This window comes from Impatiens glandulifera, chromosome 6 (genome assembly GCF_907164915.1).
Source record: "Impatiens glandulifera chromosome 6, dImpGla2.1, whole genome shotgun sequence".
In the NCBI taxonomy this organism is placed as follows: domain Eukaryota; kingdom Viridiplantae; phylum Streptophyta; class Magnoliopsida; order Ericales; family Balsaminaceae; genus Impatiens; species Impatiens glandulifera.
Window position 1 is genome coordinate 13,527,866 of NC_061867.1, and position 18,649 is coordinate 13,546,514.

Below are 18,649 nucleotides of genomic sequence, written 5' to 3' on the forward strand. Positions count from 1 at the left end.
TTTAATTGACTTGTTTGGAACCAAAAAGTTTGTATCTTTTTGGTTATGCTCTTTTATCTTTCTTCTGTATGAAAATGTTGTTATACCTTAATTGTATTCTCATCATCTAATTATAGTTAAGCTGGAATTAGACGTAAAGTTCTGTGGTTTTACTACTTGATTTGAGGAGATTTTCCGCGTAAAATATTGTGTGTTCATTGCGTTATTTACTTATACTTTATTTGCTCCTAAGTTTTTCAATTAAGTAGGGAATCAAATATATTTTTTTCCTAGCAAGTGGTATTAGAGCTTGGTTAGCTGTTTTTGGACTTGATTGAAATATGGAGATAAACACAAGTTCGATAATTTTGTTGAATGGCTCAAATTATCAAATTTAAAAAGGAAATATGAAAGATCTTTTGCTTGTTAAGGCTTTACACTTACCCATTTTTTGTAGTGATAAACCTGCATCCAAATCTGATAAAAAATGGAATTTTGAGCATGAACGGGTATGTGGATTTATTCGTTAGTTTGTTGAAGAGAATGTTTACGACCACATCCAACATGATACACATGCACAATCTTTATGAAATAAACTTGAAAATTTATATGCTTTAAAGACTAAAAGTAATAAATTATTCTTGCTTTAATTCATTTGAGGTATAATGATAGAACTTTTATGGATGATCATTTAAATGAGTTTCAAGGTATTCTTGATCAAATCTGAGGCATTAAAATTAAGTTTAAAGATGATATTCAAAGACTTTGGTTATTGACTACTCTACCCAATTCATGGGAAATGTTTAAGGTTCTCTTTATAATTTTGTTGTTAATGGTGCAGTAACTCTATAGATGGCCAAAAGTGGCGTCATGAATGAGGAATTGAGAAGAAAATATCAAGGGTTGCGGTAAATTCAAATTTTTTGGTTACTAAAAATAGAGAGAGACAAAATAATAGGGATGGAAAAGATAATATAAGACATAAGAGTCGATGTAAGTTCAAATCAAGATACAAGTCAGCTAAATGTTATCATTGCGGTGAAAAATTGCACATTAAGAAAGATTATTTTAAGTTGAAATGTGAAACAAGTGGATTTAAGCAAAATAAAGACGTTGGTGAAAATTGCATGTCAATAGCGACTTCAAATGATCCCGACACTGTCAATGACGAGGATACAATTAACCTTGTATGTAATTAGTCCAGTTGGGTGTTTGACACGAATGCTTCATCGCATGTTATGCCAATGAAAGAATATTTTACATCTTATACTTCAGGTTATTTTGGAGTATTGAAGATGGATAATATTTCGGCTTAAGTATGGATATTGTTATTGGTGATATTTGCTTGGATTCTGGTAATAGTTCGAAATTATTACTTAACGTGTTCGACATGCTCCAGATATTATGTTGAATGTGATATCAATTGGAAAATTTGATGATGATGGTTTCACGAGTTGTTTTGGTTCTGGAAATGAAAATTTTCTAAAGGTAATTTTATTATAGCTCGAGGAGAGAAATCTTCTAATTTATATTTGATGAGAACTTCGATATGCAAGTGTAGAATTTTAAGAGAGAGAGAGATAATTGTAAAAAAAAATCATTGCTTGTGTATTGTTGGTCTTCAGTACATAAGAAGTCTAGTTTAAATAATGAAAGTTATATTTACAGTAAATGAAATGATTTAAACAATGAATCAATTAAAATCATATGAATTATAATTGATTTGACAACTAGCAACAAATTTTCAATCAATTAGAAAATCAATTAGTCTAATTGATTTGATACTGATAATATTTCATTCTCGGATTAGCAAATCATTAGCAAATAAATTAGTCTAATTGATTTGCTACTGATAACATTTCATTCTTGGAATTGTTTGACTTTTCATATTTCTTTCTAAAGATGATAAAGCTAATTCTACAGCAAGGATAGTATGAATGTTGTACAGAGTAAAGATGCTTCCAAGTTATAGCACCGAAGACTTAATCACATTAGTGAAAAGGGAATAAATTTGTTGGTTAAGAAAAATGTTGTTTTTGGTTTGAGTGAGACCGATTTGAAGAACAAAATAGAGTATCATTTAAACATATTCTTCCTTTAAGAAAGTAAAAAGTCTTAGAGTTAGTGCATTCAAATGTCTGTGGTCCTTTAATGGTATTAATTATTAGTGGTGATCTTTACTTTGTAACGTTTATTTATAATCATTTCAGAAAGCTTTGGGTATATTTTTTGAAATTTAAAGATGAGGTTGAGAAAAGTTCAAAGAGTTCCATGATCTTGTTGAAAGAGGGACCGGGAAAAAGATCATGTGCATTTTTATTAATAATTGTGGTGAATATTGTGATCCATTTGATGCATATTGCAGACAACACGGGATCAAACATAAAAAATATCACCAAATAATCCTTAGTTGAATGGCCTTGCATAAATGATGAACATAACAATTGTTGAGAGGATTAGATTTTGTTTTCAAAAACAAAGTTATCTCAGACGTTTTGGAGTGAAACATTACTCAAAATAGTATATGTTATTAATTTGAGTCCTATAGTATATTTGGATGGTGAAGTTCCAAATAAGGTATACACTCATAAAAATATTATGCATTTTCATTTACAAGTATTTGGAAGCAGGTGCTCTGGTCATATTACAAAGGATGATAGATTAAAGTTGGATGTGAAGAGTCGATGGTGCGTTTTCTTGGGTTATGGCCAAGATAAATTTGGTTACAGACTGTATGATTCAATTGCAAATAAGCTTGTTAGAAGTGGTGATGTCAGCTTTTATGAAGATGAGTGCTTTATTTTGAAGTGTAATATGTAGATGAAACTTGAACATTTTGTAACAATTTAGACATTTGTCCTAATGAACGTTATCAAAGTGTTTTTTTTTCAGGTAGTTAATTATGACTAGATATTTAATAATTTAAAGTATATATATATATATATATTCTTCATTCTTCAAACTCATTTTATATTAAACACTTCATGCAGGAATTAGTCGCATTTCGAAAGAGATGTAAAACTCGATGTTAACAAAAAAGGTCAGATCATTATAGGATAAAAGTTACTTAGTTAGAATTTCAAATAATAATTGTAGAGACTTATAACTCGATGATAAGCACAAAAAGTCATGTCCTCAAGGTCATGGATTCAAATTTTTACCCTAGATATCATCTTTAAAAAAATCAAATAATAATTATGTAAAAAATAAGATGTATAAAATGTTTTAAGAATTCAAGGGAATGGTCATACTTGCTTATAAGGTAAGCTAAGGTCATTCACAAAAATGTTTACTTAAGATTTAATTTGATTTTTAAGTTGTATTTATCATAAATCTTAAACTTTAACCCAGAAAAGTGTATTAATATCATCTTTAAGTCTAATTCGGTTGGAATTATTTAGATAATCACACCTTAATCATACATAATTTCACTTCTTGTACACTTTCCTGTAGCTAAAGGTCAACAACCACAGTAAATAGACCTGCCACCAACTGACGCTATTGGTTCTTAGCTAAAATGTGACTACAAGAATAAGTAGGGTAGCTAAAAGAATGGCTACAAAAATAAATTACTGTCGTTAAAGTATTGGCTACAGGAATAAGTTACTGTCACTAAAAGATTGAATACATAAATTTAAAACCGTCATATCTAATGTTTACTATATCTATTATTAACTAAAAAAGAATATTAAAACCATTTTGAAATACAATTTTTTAATACTAAAATTAAATATTTATATTACTCAAATAACAAATCTTATTAAGTGAATAAAAAATACATCAAATTTAAATTTGAACTCTTTAACATGTCCCAATATTTTTTTCAACAATCATGTTTACTATTGTAATCCATAGTCATCAAAGTAATTCTTGCCAAAAATCAAAAAATTAATAAGATCATCACTCGATAAAAAATTAAGTCAATCTAAAATAATAAGTCTTTAATTCAATGATCAAATAGTTTAATTTGTCCTAATATACCCATTAAGAATTTAATATTATAATCATCATGATGATCCATAAATATGTATTAAATAATTGTCAATGAAGCATTTCTTATTAATTAAGTTAAAAACTAAAATTATTCCATTTTTTATGGTAACCTTTCTTCATAATAATAATTATAGAAGGAAATATTTCAAAGTGAGAAATAAGGCCTAAAAGTTTATGTGAGAATAATGGATGAATCTTGTCTCCAACAAAACAATAAAAAACACATCAACTTAATAACTATCTTTTCAAGAAATCACTATTACAATCATACTTAACATCTAATATACCTATAATCAAAACATAATTGATTAAGTATGTCATTTTGTATCATATAACAATAAATGGAAAGTAAATCGATCAAACATGATTAAATGTCATTCATTGTTCAATCTATAGGACTAAAGACAAAAAGACAGTAGAAGGTTAATTGAATTACCGATTTCTTGTAGCGATCCCCTTTAGTTGGTTTACATATCTCTCTAGTGCACAACAATGGATGTTCATTCTTCCAGTAGTTATCTAGCGACATGAATTCACAACCTTTCAAGACAGCACAAAATTTCTAAATAAATATCACTTTTATACTGAAATGAAAATGTATTTAATTCTGAAAGTCTTAATTAAAGTATAATAATGTGAATAATAAAACAATAAGTTGTTCTTCATTGACCTAATTTATAACATTGCATAATCATGTAATTAAAATATGATTTCATGTTTTAGTAGACAAAAGTGAATAATAATATTGAAAACATCAATGAATTAGTTATTTGAAGTAAACTTACCTTATAATGATATTTTCTTGTATTGTTGTTATCAAGGTTGTTACTAGTAAACTAATTTCTTGAATTACCACTAACTAATTTTATCTTCTGCAAAATAATAATTTTTTTTTTAATAATATCAATTCTGAAATGATGATATGAAAATGTATATATGAAAGTGTATAACCTCGAACGTGTTTGGTCATCAGTAAGAAAATAAGATCATGTTCCTAAAATGAGCAGTAAGAAGCGAAACCCGTCCTGAAATTTGATAAAAATAAAAAAATCTCAAGAGTGTTAGTAAATAAATAATTGGGCCTGGTTCATTGAACAATAAAAGTATAACATAGTTCTTCAAAACTCTTCTAAATTTTGACACTATTAATCAGTAGTCTACTAAGCTAATTTAGGTAGAGACAGAGTTATCATATACCATAAATGTCTTTTCTTCCATGGAATATGGGCAAGAATAGTGTCTCAAAAAATTCTCGAATATTAACATGGTCATGCTGCTCCAAATGTCATTAACAAGTCTTTACACTCAAATCTGTTATATACGTCTAAATAACAAAATAATATACAATTAGTTTTTCTCTCAAACATCAATAATTAACAACAAATATTGTAATATGCATTTGGTCATACCAACACTGACTACATATGAATGGATTGTATGTTAGATGTAACAATATTTGGTATCTGTGAGACCAAATAACAAAAAAAAGGGTAATCACTAAGAACAAACTTCTTATAGTCTAATAGAAAACTATTATCAAGATGATTATAGATCCATTAAGGGTTTTATCATGTTTGTTTCCTTTTTCTGAAGATACAATCAAGTCCCGATACAAACTTTTTATGTGAATAATCAAAGATAAAGAGATCAAACCTGAAGACTAAGAATCTTGCGATTGAGATCAGTTAGAATCCGAGGATACTTCTCTTCCAAATATTGCCATAATTATTCTGAGATAAGAATTCAGTTCAATTAAAGGATCTCTATAAAAAATAATGAACTATAATTTTTTTTAATTACGAACCAGAAGAATCGTAAGAGAGTCAGCCACAACAATGTCTCTATCAATTAGTACTATTACAACACAAAGATGATTTAGTTTCTCAAATTCTGCAAGCCAACAATAAAATGAAATATTCAAAATAATCATGTCAGGACACATCAATCTCGAGTCTCGACATGAACAACGGAAAATAAATAGTTATTTTGATTTCAGTAAAACTAATGAAACCTCGCTGTAATCTTTCTTAGGTTTAACAATGCTCACATAAGCTTCTTGTCTACAAATACCACGTATCAAGTCTAACGAATATTCCACATTTCAGAGTTATCAAGATAAACTAAAATGGTTGTCCAAGCTCCTGGGTACACCTATCATTTTATATAAATTCAAAATTTCCAAAATGTAACTTAGTTTCCAAATCTGACTAAAATTGAGTTTTACCTAGGTCGTGCAACGAGCAACTACATCACATTTTTCTCCGTCCATATCCCATAATCTATTATGTGCAACAAAGTTCAAACACATCAGATTTTTAAAAATTGTTCAACATTCAAGCTTTAAAAATACTCACCCAATTACAACAAAGAATGCATAACCATCCATGTGATAGGATTGAACATTTTTTGTATCATTATTCTAAAATATAATTTCCGTAAAAGCTTTGTAAGTTCCATTTATGATAGATGTATCAACTTTCGGAGTTCTCCCATGAATTTATTTGGGAAATCGAGTTTGTAAACTCCAAAAACAGCGAATTGCAGAGCTAGTCTCAACGGTATTGAAGGTGCTAAATAAGAAATATGAGTTGTGTGTCATTTCCATCTATAATTTCTTCTAGTTTATTAACAATGACATAAACAATCTTCACTGTAATATCACCATGTTTGAAGGATCATGTGAATTTGGACGGACAACGCACCAGCTGAAACATTCCATCTAGCTAGAAAAAAATCAGAAAACATAAGTCTCTTATGGTGTTGAACTGTGTTTGAACCTTTTTGTTTCCACAAGTAACAAGTTATGATTTTGGATTCTGAAATTCAATCTAGTGGAGATGCATATGATCTATGAAACGGTAGTTCTTTCCTGGTTCAACAAATATTCTCTCGTAAACATTACATTCAGGAACAAGTGATTGATCATAGCGATAAGGATCTAATTCGTTAAAAAGAATGTCATCAAGAGGTCCAAGATTGATAACATTTTCAATATACTTACTTTGATATTATAGTTTCAAATATATAAGACTGGATTACTGACTTCTACTGAAGAATTAACTTGGAACTGATGAGTCTAATTTTAACTAGACAGTATAGAACAATTTGTTCCTAATACTCCATCCTTCCATCCTTCCATGAGTTCTTTCTTTGTTGTATCCCATTCCTGCAATTAAAGTTTATTTAGTTCTAGCATTGTTTGTTATAATGATACCATGTTAGAAGCAAATGACACATCAATTCTAATCATAATAACTACATTCCAGTTTGTTGTTACGTTCAAAATCGAGCCTGAAAACTTAATCAATCTAATAACATAAAGAATGTGAAATTCACTTGGCTATTTAAATAAAAAAATATAAAACCTTTGATGATTAATTAGGTTATTAACATTGAGTTTGTCTAATTAAATTTAGTAAAGCTCACGAACTATAAAATCTAAAAAAAAAAATCAGTTCAATCCACAACTATAACCCAAATACTGATTATTCTATCCAAGTTTACACCTAAAATGTACACAGTTTCATCCAAATAATGTCAAATCAAATAAAAGAGAGTACTTATACATTTAAAACAAAAATAAATTTGTTTTTGGAAAAATGAATCATAGAGATAAATGACCACAAGTATGAAGGAGTACAAACTTACATTTAAAAATATGTTTATGTGTCATTTGTGAAGAATTAAAATTTTGTTTATCATCCTACAATTTTGCCATATTATGATGTACTCAACCAATACATAATTATAAATTGCATTGAACCTGAATTCATTTAGCATTTATTTATAGAAATGTTGAAAATACAGATTAATTTTAGTATTACAATAGTGAAATAAGGCCGAAATAGGATCTGGTTTATACATTCTCCTATGGATAAGTTGTCTTGCTACATGCACATTTATCTTGTGTACCAAAAAACTTATCTTTTGTTTTTCCTTGGAGACTTTGTCTGTAAGAACATATAATAAAATGAATCAAGAGAATGTTGTCTGAGTTGGATATACAATAAGATAAACTTTACCTGAAATGAAAATAACTTCTTAACTGATTTCCCAGTTACTGAAAAAACATAATAGATTGTGTGTTAAGAGGGAATAAATGAAATTCATCAACCAATCTAGATAAACTTAATACATACATGACTGAAATGTTTGGTTGAAGTAACTAGTCTCCTTCAAGAGTTGTTCAAATTGAGGTTTATAGTATAAAACACTTTCCATTGAAGAGTAATTGCTTGGTTGCAGAGACTTATACTATGTAGATAAATAAACCGAAATGATAAATAAAAACTTAATTGTATGCAAATTATAAACAAAAAGATTATCAAAAATTCAAGATTAAAGTACCGCAAAAGTGTTCTTACAATGACGACACTTGAAGTATGATTTGTGATAAGGAATTCCATGGACAAAGGTTGAGCAAAAGAAGTAAAGTTGAAAGCGGTAGAAACCTTGCATAACTGTCTATAAATTTACTAGAGAGATGTGAAGGAATAAACATCTCGATACTTATGGATTGATTTCTATATCTGAGCGAGGTTGTAGTGCTAGTTATTAGCATTTTAGACCTTTACTTTTATATATTTTATTATTTAGTCCCTTTGTTGGCTTATAAATAAGTCTTTCATTGCTTTCTATTTCTATTACATTTAATCAATAATAAAACCCTAGTTTCTCTTTTTTCTGTTCTCTATCATGGTATTAGATCCACCATTCATTTGTAGGGCTTGATTTGTTGGGATCGAGAGTTTTGCAACGATTTTTATGCTTCTAGGCCGAAGGATTAATCTGTTACAGTATGTCTCTTGTTTTTCTTCCGCACTGATTGATTTCAGCTCCTAGGGTTTGTTTGTTGGCTTGTAAATTGGGGATTTTGTTTGTTTGGTTCCTTTGTCGCTTGGATCTCGTTTGCTTGTTCGTTATGGCTGTTCGTAAAGACGATTCTCTTCAGTCTATTAGTGTACAGTTAGATGGGAAAAACTATTCGTGTTAGAGCTATGTTGTTAGATAAATTAGACCGGTTAAAATAAGAACTTAAAAAAAACAAATTTCCTGTGCAGGAACGGTCAAGAACCTTGAACGGTAAAAAATGTGACCGGTCAAGATTCCAACCGATCAAAGAATCTAACCGGTTAGAAGAAGAAGCAGGGCATGTATCCAAAACCGGAAAGTCATCCGGTTAACCTGAAGCTATGAACAACCGGTAGATATCCTAAACCGAAATGCATCCAACCGGAAAATCGATGAAGAAACTACTTAGAGAAAGAAGCCAAGATTATCAAACTAAGTACAATCTACAAATTGTTGCAAACGAACACTTTGAGTATCTGCGGAAGATGACACCAAAGGAACAGACTGTAACATTGTCATATCCATACAAGTCTGATGATACTCTACAGGCTACAGAAGATTGCCTGAAGAAATCTTTCCACTCTGGGATAAGTCAGAGGCGCAACCTTCCAGATGCAGGTAACCGACCAACCAGTAGTTGCCATATTAAGTAAAAGACAAATCAGAGTCGGTCTGCTCCATGCCTTGGAAGCTTAAACCGTAATTAATGCAATGCTGAACCTCTGCTCAACCAATCAGATTCAAGGATTACCCTGAAGGTATTCGTTGAAGAAATGTGACCGTTGGCACATTTCACCTATAAAAGAATGAGCTGAAGATGAGTAAATGCAGTTCTGAGAGTTCTAGTCAGTGACAACAACCCAAGTTACAAATTGCATTTATCTCTCTACAAGATTAAAAAGCTTAAGTGTGCATTTGAAGTGTGATTACAATTTCTGTGAGAATTGTACGAGTGTTTATCGAGCAGCAAATAAGTCTCGATCGTGTATTGTGTTTGTGTATTCCTTAGTGAATATCCTTCTCGCGGTTTCGAGAAGAAGGGGTGACGTAGGAGTTTTATCTCCGAACATCCATAAAAACCTGTCTTGTTCTTACTTTCTGCCGGTTCTACGTTCTAACCGACTTATACTGTCCCAACCGACTCACACCGCTCTAACCAATTTACATCACCTTAGTCGGTTCACTGAACCTCAAACCGACCTCCTAATCTCTTAACCGATATCCTCCAAACTTTACTCCTATTCATCCCGTGTGTGTTGCTTCAGTATGAAACAAACCACTTCCGCACTTGAACTCGGTTCAAGGGTTTGTGACAGCCTGTGTAGTATTGAAACCCATTGTTAATCTCTAACCAGATTAGCGCCAACCGTTGAGTGAAAGTACTAACCGGCCCGACCCCGGTTCCCCACCGCCGATCTAGATCCTAACATATGTGATGAAAAATTTATTGAAGGGAAAATCGACGTGTAGTTATGTTACGGGTACGAAAATGCCACCTACCGATAAGGCTATAGAGACTTGTGCAATAATGCTCTATGTTTGAGAGGCCGATAACTCGAAGATCATCACGTGGATAAATAATTCCGTCACACATTCGATTGGGGTTTAGTTGGAAAAGTACGATACATCCAAGCACGTTTGGGACCATCTTGCTCGTCTAATTTTGCCGACAATTTCAGTTGGAAACGGACATTCGTACACTCAAGCAGAATGATTTGTGTATCCAAGATTTGTATTCCTCCATGTCTGATTTGTGGGATCAGTTGGCTCTTACCGAGTCTAAGGAGTTACGGGTATTGGCACCTTACATCACACATCGAGAGCAACAATACTTAGTTCATTTTTTGGTTGCTCTTCGATCTGATTTTGAGACTTTGCGTGGATCAATCTTGCATCGGAACCCTTTGCCTTCAGTTGATTCAGTTGTCCATGAGTTGATAGCTGAGGAGATACGAATCAAGACTCGACCTGACAAAGAGCATAACCCAACAACTACTTCATTCGTTCTTGTAACTCCACATAATCCCTCTAGTAATCATCTGAATCGATTGAACTCACGAGTGTCTATGGATGAATGTGCTTTATTTAAGAAGAAGTGTCACTGGAAAGGCCAATGTCCTTTGTTAATCAATAAAGGTAAACAACCGCACCAACAACAACAATCGCAACCACAACAGCAATCACAAAGACGCCCTCCACAATCATCATGTCATTTGCCCCCATGGAAACCTACAAGTCAAGCATTCCAAGCTAGTAGTGTATTGAATCCACCTCCTATAGATCCATCGATGATTGAGCAGTTCCAAAGGTTTCTCGCTTTGCAACCTCATGCCATGTCAGCGTCTTCTCATGTCGGTTTGTCTTCTTCCAATACCTCTGCTCCGTCAGGTATATATTCTTCTGTTTGGGTTCTAGACTCTGGGTCTCTCATCATATGTCTCCCGAACTGTCTTCTTTTGATTCTTTGTCACCAAAATCGTCTATCTCGGTTGCAACAACTGATGGTAGGAGTCAGTTCAATTAATACACACAATTTAACTCTTTTAGATGTCTATTATAATCCAAGTCTTACCCTAAATCTTGTCTCGGTTAGTCAATTGTGTGACTTGGGATATTCTGTCTTCTTTCCTAATTCCACTTGTTATGTGCAAGATCCACGTTCTTAGAAGCTGATTGGGACAGGCCATAGGACAGGAGGATTATATGTGTTGGATGAACTTGAAGTACCAAAAATAGTTACTAGTGTTGCTTCTATTGTGGATTTGACATCTTTTTATTTGAGTCGCTCTTCTTCTACCTTTTATTTATGGCATTCTCGTTTAGGACATATTTCGGGATCTCGTTTAAAAAATTTGGCTTCTACTGGAGTTTTAGGTAATTTGAAAACTGATGAGTTTCTGATTGTAGTGGTTGTAAACTTGATAAGTTTTTGGCTTTGCCTTTTAAAACAAGTTTATCTTCATCTTTTGCTCCATTTAATCTAATTCATTCTAATGTGTGGGGACCTTCTCCTTTACCTACAAAAGGGGTTTCCCTCTATTATGTTTCGTTTATTGATAATTGTACTCGTTATACTTGGGGTTTTCTTATGAAACGTCGTTCTGAATTTTTAGGTATATTTCATACTTTTAGAGCTCTTGTCAAAACTTAGTATTCGTCTGTCATTAAATGCTTTCGTTGTGATTTGGGTGGAGAATACACCTCTAATGATTTCTCTAGGTTACTTGCTTCTGAAGGAACTCTTCATCAGAGTTCTTGTTCAGACACCCCTAAACAAAATGGCGTTGCAGAAAGAAAACATCGACATATTGTTGAAACAGCTCGCTCTCTCTTATTGTCTGCCAATGTTCCTAGTGTCTTTTGGGGTGAAGCCATCCTCACTGTTGTAGATCTTATTAATATGATTCTAACATCTCAGAACTCAGGTTTATCACCGTTTGAAAAGCTTCAAGGATATGCTCCTGCTTATTCCTCATTACGTGTCTTTAGTTCCGCTTGTTTTGTATTACGTCCACACGTTGAGCGTAGAAAATGGGAAGAATGTCAATTTTATTTATAAAGTTGAAACGAGGTGTCAAATTTATTTATAAAGTTGTAAAATTCTATTTATGTATATAAACTTGTCAAAATGTGTCAAAATTATTTAACATAACGGAATGTCTCAAACGGCGTTAAGTTTTTATCCACGTAGATATTTATTTTTTTATATTTTTTTAACCTATTTTTTACATTTCAAACAGACCTTCTTTTTCTATTTAATATATAAAATTAAATAAATAAAATTTTCCTTCTTCTACCCACCGTCATCTTCATCCCCTCTCTTTCACTAGCAGGCAGCCCACCATCATCTTCATCCCCTCTCTTTAACGGCCGCCGCAACCAATCTATTCACATTCAAGAACTCAACAAATCGAATCTCAATCTCCAGAGAATGTCGCAAGTTGTTTTTGCTATTCCTTTTTAACTAGATCATTCATAGACTTTGATATTACTGTTAGGCCTGATAATATAGACTTGTTTCGTGATCTGATCATCGGATGGATCAGTTTCGATCAATCAATATAATATCTGTAATAAACCTCGTTTATCTGCGATTGAACTCTGTGATTGAGGATTTAACTAAATGAGTTTCAAAACCCTAGTTGAAGCGATCTTGGAACGAGTTTTTCCTTCCTTCACGAAGAAAAATCAGAAACAATGACAAACAAGTGACATATCACATTTAACTTATCAACTCCAACTTCGATTATAATTAAAGCTAAAATCTCAATAACCATTTCTAGAATCTCAATTTTATTTTTCAAAATTCTAACCATCACAATTGACCGCTAAAAACTTATTGTTCTAATCCCCTAACGAAATCGGAAATTGCAGACAAATTATTTAAATGAAATCCAGAATTTCTAGTTTGATGTTTCGCATTGAATATATAACCTATTTACTTTGACATCAATTCATAAGAACATAGGTTGAAATTCGGAGAGAGAAGACAAAGTGGGTCTGAGAAATGGTGGATGAGATTTTGGAGATTAAGATTTAAATGAGAAAAATATGAATCGGTGAAGGAGGAGAGAGAATGAAATTATTTATTTATTTATTTATTAAATGTAAAGAAAAAGTCTGTTTGAAATGAAAAAAAAAAGTTAAAACAAAATATAAAATAAATATCCACGTGGATAAAAAATTAACTTCGTTTAAAACATTCCGTTATGTTAAATAATTTTGACACATTTTGACAAGTTTGTATACATAAATAGAATTTTACAACTTTATAAATAAATTTGACACTTCCCTCCAACTTTATAAATAAAATTGACATTCTTCCCCGTAGCAAATTGACTTCACGATCTGTAATGTGTGTTTTCTTGGGATACGGGATAGGACAGAAAGGTTATCGTTGTTTTGATCCCGTTAGTCAAAAATTATGTCTCCCGTCATGTTTCATTTCATGAGCATATTCCATTTTTTTCCATTCCTATAAATTCTCATGATATGACTCACCTAGACTTTGTTAGAATTGATCCTCTTACGGTTGATGATGAGGTGACATCTCCTAGTACAGATTCTAGTACTACAGAGTTGACACCTCCTACTACAGACTCTAGTACTACAGTTCCTGACACATATCTTCCTCCCTCCACAATCTCTCAATCTCCTCCCGATTATGTGGATCCTCCACCTCGTCATTCAACCCGTATACGTAAGTCAACCAAACTTCCTAATTTTTCTTATTCATGTTACTTTACACCTTTTGCTTCGTTTTTAGCATCTATTCATTGTTTGTATGAGCCATCGTCCTATCGAGAAGCTGTTATTGATCCTCTTTGGCAGTTTTCTATGGCTGAGGAACTTGCAGCACTACATCAAACACATACTTGGGATTTGGTTTCTTTACCATCAGGAAAACGACCTATTAGTTCTCGATGGGTATACAAAATCAAAACCAAGTCTGGTGGGTCTATTGAGAGATATAAAGCCCGAGTCTTTGCGAGGGGTTTTCTTAGGAATATGGCATGGATTACGAGGAAACTTTTGCCCCAATTGCGAAAATGACAACAGTTCGCACTCTTAGTGTCGTCGCTTCCATTCGTAGGTGGAATATAACTCAGATGGATGTTAAGAATGCTTTCCTCAATGGAGATCTTCAAGAAGACGTTTTTATGGTTCCTCCACCTAGTGTCCCTCACAAACCTGGTGAAGTTTGTAAGCTTCAGAAAGCTCTCTATAGGCTTAAACAAGCACCACGCGCTTGGTTTGATAAATTCTCTACTGTGATCACATCAATAGGATTTCATCGTAGTCATCATGATTCGGTATTGTTCATCAAGTGTACAGATCGAGGCCGTATTATTCTATCTTTATACGTTGATGATATGATTATTATAGGTGATGATATTGACGGGATTGGGCTCTTGAAATCCGAGTTGGCTTGTAGTTTTGCGATGAATGTTTTGGGGATGCTACATTATTTCCTTGGGATTGAGGTTGCTTCATCTCCAAAGGGGTATATTTAATCTTAGTCAAAATATATAGGTGATATATTTGATCGTGCTCGTCTTACTGATCATAAGATTATGGATACTCCAATTGAAACCAATACTCGGTATTCCTTAACCGATGGCTCACCTTTGCCAGATCCAGCCTTGTATCTTACTATTATTGGCAGCTTGGTTCACCTCACCATCACCCGTCCTAATATTGCTCATGATGTACACATTGTTAGTCAATTTGTTACTGCGCCTACTACAGTTCATTGGAGTGTTGTTCTTCGTATTCTCCAGTATCTTCGGGGAACTCAGTTTCAGAGCCTTCTTCTTTCTTCCTCTTCTTCCTTGGATCTTCGAGCGTTCTCTGATGTTGATTGGCCTAGTGATCCCTCCGATCGCAAGTCCACCACAGGGTTTTGTATCATTCTTGGTGATTCTTTGATTTCAAGGAAGAGAAAGAAGCAAGATGTGATCTCTAGATCTTCCATGGAAGCTGAGTATCGTGTTATGGCCTCTACGACCTGTGAGCCTGTTTGGTTACGATAGTTACTTGCCAACATGGGAGTCTTTCTTCATGAGCCTACTCCATTGTTCTGTAATAATAAGAGTGCCATCCAGATTACTCGTAATTCGGTGTTCCATGAGAGGACGAAACACATTGAGATTGATTGTCATGTTGTTCGACATCACTTTACAATCGGTACCATCACATTGCCATTTTCTTCTTCCTCTGTGCAGATCACCGACTTGTTCACCAAATCTCTATCCTCTTCTCGTTTTCATTTTTTTGTTACCAAACTCTCAATGCTCATTTTTGCTGCATCATAAGTTTGACGAGGGATATTAGAATTTTAGACCTTTACTTTTATATATTTTATTATTTAGTCTCTTTGTTGGCTTATAAATAAGTCTTTCATTATTTTCTATTTCTATTACATTTAATCAATAATAAAACCCTAGTTTCTCTTTTCTCTGTTCTCTATCACTAGTGAGATAAGGATGAATAATCAAGCGATTGAGACGAGGACTTGAGGTTGGACGAGCGAGCGATATTCCACAAAGATTCTATCCTCCGCCATATTTAGTTAAGCTCGACGACAATTTCAAGGATAAAAATCGCAACCATGGGCGGTGAGTTATTACTGTAGGTGCTGGTTTTTGAGTTAATTAGAACGCTCTATGAAGTTAGGGTTTAATGTTAAATTTTAAAGTAAAATATAAATAAATAATACTTGGTATTTTTCACAAAATTTTTTTATCATATACGAGTCAAAGTTCTAAAAGATAAAAGCTAGTTCTTAATAATATAATATATCAGACTGATCCGGAGGTGGAAGTGGAGGATATCTCGCCATAAACGCCGTTAGCTAGTTCTGTAATTCTTCTCTTTGTCTTTCCAACTATTTTTTGTCTCAAGTGATTGCTCATGTATCACATTTTCTTTCTCCTATAATCAAAACTCCATATCTTCTATTTTCCTTGAAGAATCAGTTTATAATTCATTACGCAACTATTCGAGCTCTTGCACCCTTCGTTGAAATTGGCTTCCACCCCACAAATCTCCTCGCACAATCGCATGAGCCTTTCATAGTATCATTAAGAGTTAACTTTATTTATGAAACAAATGTAAGATAAACCTAAAATTAAAAACTAATTATAAACCTACATATCATAAACCTAAAAGATTAAACCTCAAAATCAGGTCTATAAGAAAGCTCTAATATCCCTAGGGATCAAACATGAGAGACGAAAGAAACACCAAATCAACAAAACCAAGCATTCAAAAACTACTACAGTGAAACATTCATATTGTTCAAATTTAACTCAGGATTATTCACAAGCTATATATTGATTTCAATTTAATAAACATGTAAGCAAATAAATGGTATGTCCTTTCCCCTATCAAATAAATTTTCATAGAGTAGGATTCCTAAATAAAAGACTATGCATATTTTAAGGATTAACAACTTACCTACTGTCGGAATAACTTGCTACTGGAGAATTGGAGATCGTCTTTCTCCCTGGATTCAAATTGTGATTGAAGAAAGTTTCAAGCTTAATAGTTAGCGATTGAAAGATCGATAATAATCAGGCTCAGGAATATGTAAGGAAATGAACAATATTCAGTTATTAATTTAAATTAAAAAAATTTTGTGTAACTTGTCATGAATAAAACAAAAAAAGGTCAAATTTGTTTCGTAGTATGGAATGTCCATTTGAATGGGAATGTAAGACATAGCAAACAGCGAACCCAAAAGAATTTTTAAAAAACAAATCTTAGTTTTTCTCGAAGTAAACTAGTGACGACTCTTAAAAAAGAGCCAAAAATATGTCTAACTATTGTTAATTCTATTTACGGTTCCTCATCTCAATTTAAGATGAGACACTCATGAGATAGTCATTTGCTCACTTCATTTTACGAGATTCGATGGCAAGGTAAGCCACAAGACTTAGGAAATAATCGAGTAAAAATAGTTTCTAAAGAGTGCATGGGTCGAACTTACTATTTTTGTACCTCATCCCACTCGGGATTCGAGAGTAAGATAATGCATTGGTCCGACCAATTCTGGATCGCCCGAAATGACATTAAAGACGAGTAAACATGTTTTTAAATTGAATGAAAAAAAGGACGTACAATTTTATTTTTAATACTATGAAAATCATTCCTTTAAATTAGCTTTCTAAATTTGTAACCATCATGAAACCCCCCCCCCCCCCCGTAAAATAGCACGTGTTTGGTAGACACGTAGTAATACGGGGCCCGGGATGGCTTGATGTTCGATGATTTCAACCTTGGTTTGTGTGTCAGGAATATTTTAAAATAAACATTATTTTTTTAAGAGATTTTTATAGTACCTTGCAGCTTTTAAAATTAACTATGTAAAAATTATTACTTTTATTCAAATTTTAATAATATGGGAATTTGCTATAATTAAATGACGATTTTATTTTTTATGAAATCCGATTTAAATTAATTAAACATAATCAGTTTAAGAAAATATTATTTATTTGAAGACATAGTCTCCTATTGATTTTAGAAAAAATCAATAAAAATGTGTACGTGTACAAACGTATTTTGCACTAGAGTTTTGTTTAGTTCGAAGTTTGGTGATACTCGGGAAAGGGCTTTCGCACTTCATCCTCCGTACCTATTCCAAAACAGTCTCTAATTATAAAGTAGGCTTTTGAAAATTGGTTGTATCACCATTGAGTTTTAACCAATTATTTTTCCGATCCTAGTCATGCTTCTAGGTTTAGCATTATTTAAATTATTGAAACATCAATATTTAAATAATGGTACCTGTTGCAGATGATAACTATGATGGAAATATCTAAAAAATATTAGTCATTTTTAAAGGAATTAAGGTTTAAAAATAAACACCAAACGAGCTCTTGTTGAAATATTTTTGTGGAAATATCCTAAAAATATTTAAAATATATTTTCTAATTTTTCATGATTTTTAGAAAATTATTTGAAATCCCAAAATCATAAAAATAATTTTGGATTTTTAAAAATGGAACCAAATAGGCCTTTGGAACGGAGTCTTAATGCTTAGGTCCGATTTTATTAGTCGGGGTCCAGAGACCATCGGTCTGGGCTCGAGGGCTCGAGAGCTCTCAATCTGAGTACTGGAGTCTCTTGGTCGAGGTGCTAAGGACTCTCAGTTCTTAGATAATCTTACCAACCTATGTGCAAAATCATATCGATCCTGAACTAGCATTGAGCTAATTTCTCGGCCGAGGTGTATAAACCTCTCGGTCCGGAACTGGCTCTTGGCTAAGTTCCTTGATCCTTGGACTCGAGAGTCTTGGTCCTGGGTTTAGGATTCTCAGTCCCA

General features: G+C 32.7%; 1 protein-coding gene across 1 annotated transcript; it reads left to right on the plus strand.

The window, feature by feature from the left end:
• Positions 1-14,897: 14,897 nt before the first annotated feature.
• On the plus strand, positions 14,898-15,356 carry LOC124943207 (uncharacterized mitochondrial protein AtMg00810-like). Its single transcript, XM_047483754.1, has one exon. It carries the CDS (start codon positions 14,898-14,900, stop codon positions 15,354-15,356), a length of 459 nt encoding a protein of 152 aa, XP_047339710.1.
• Positions 15,357-18,649: the final 3,293 nt, after the last annotated feature.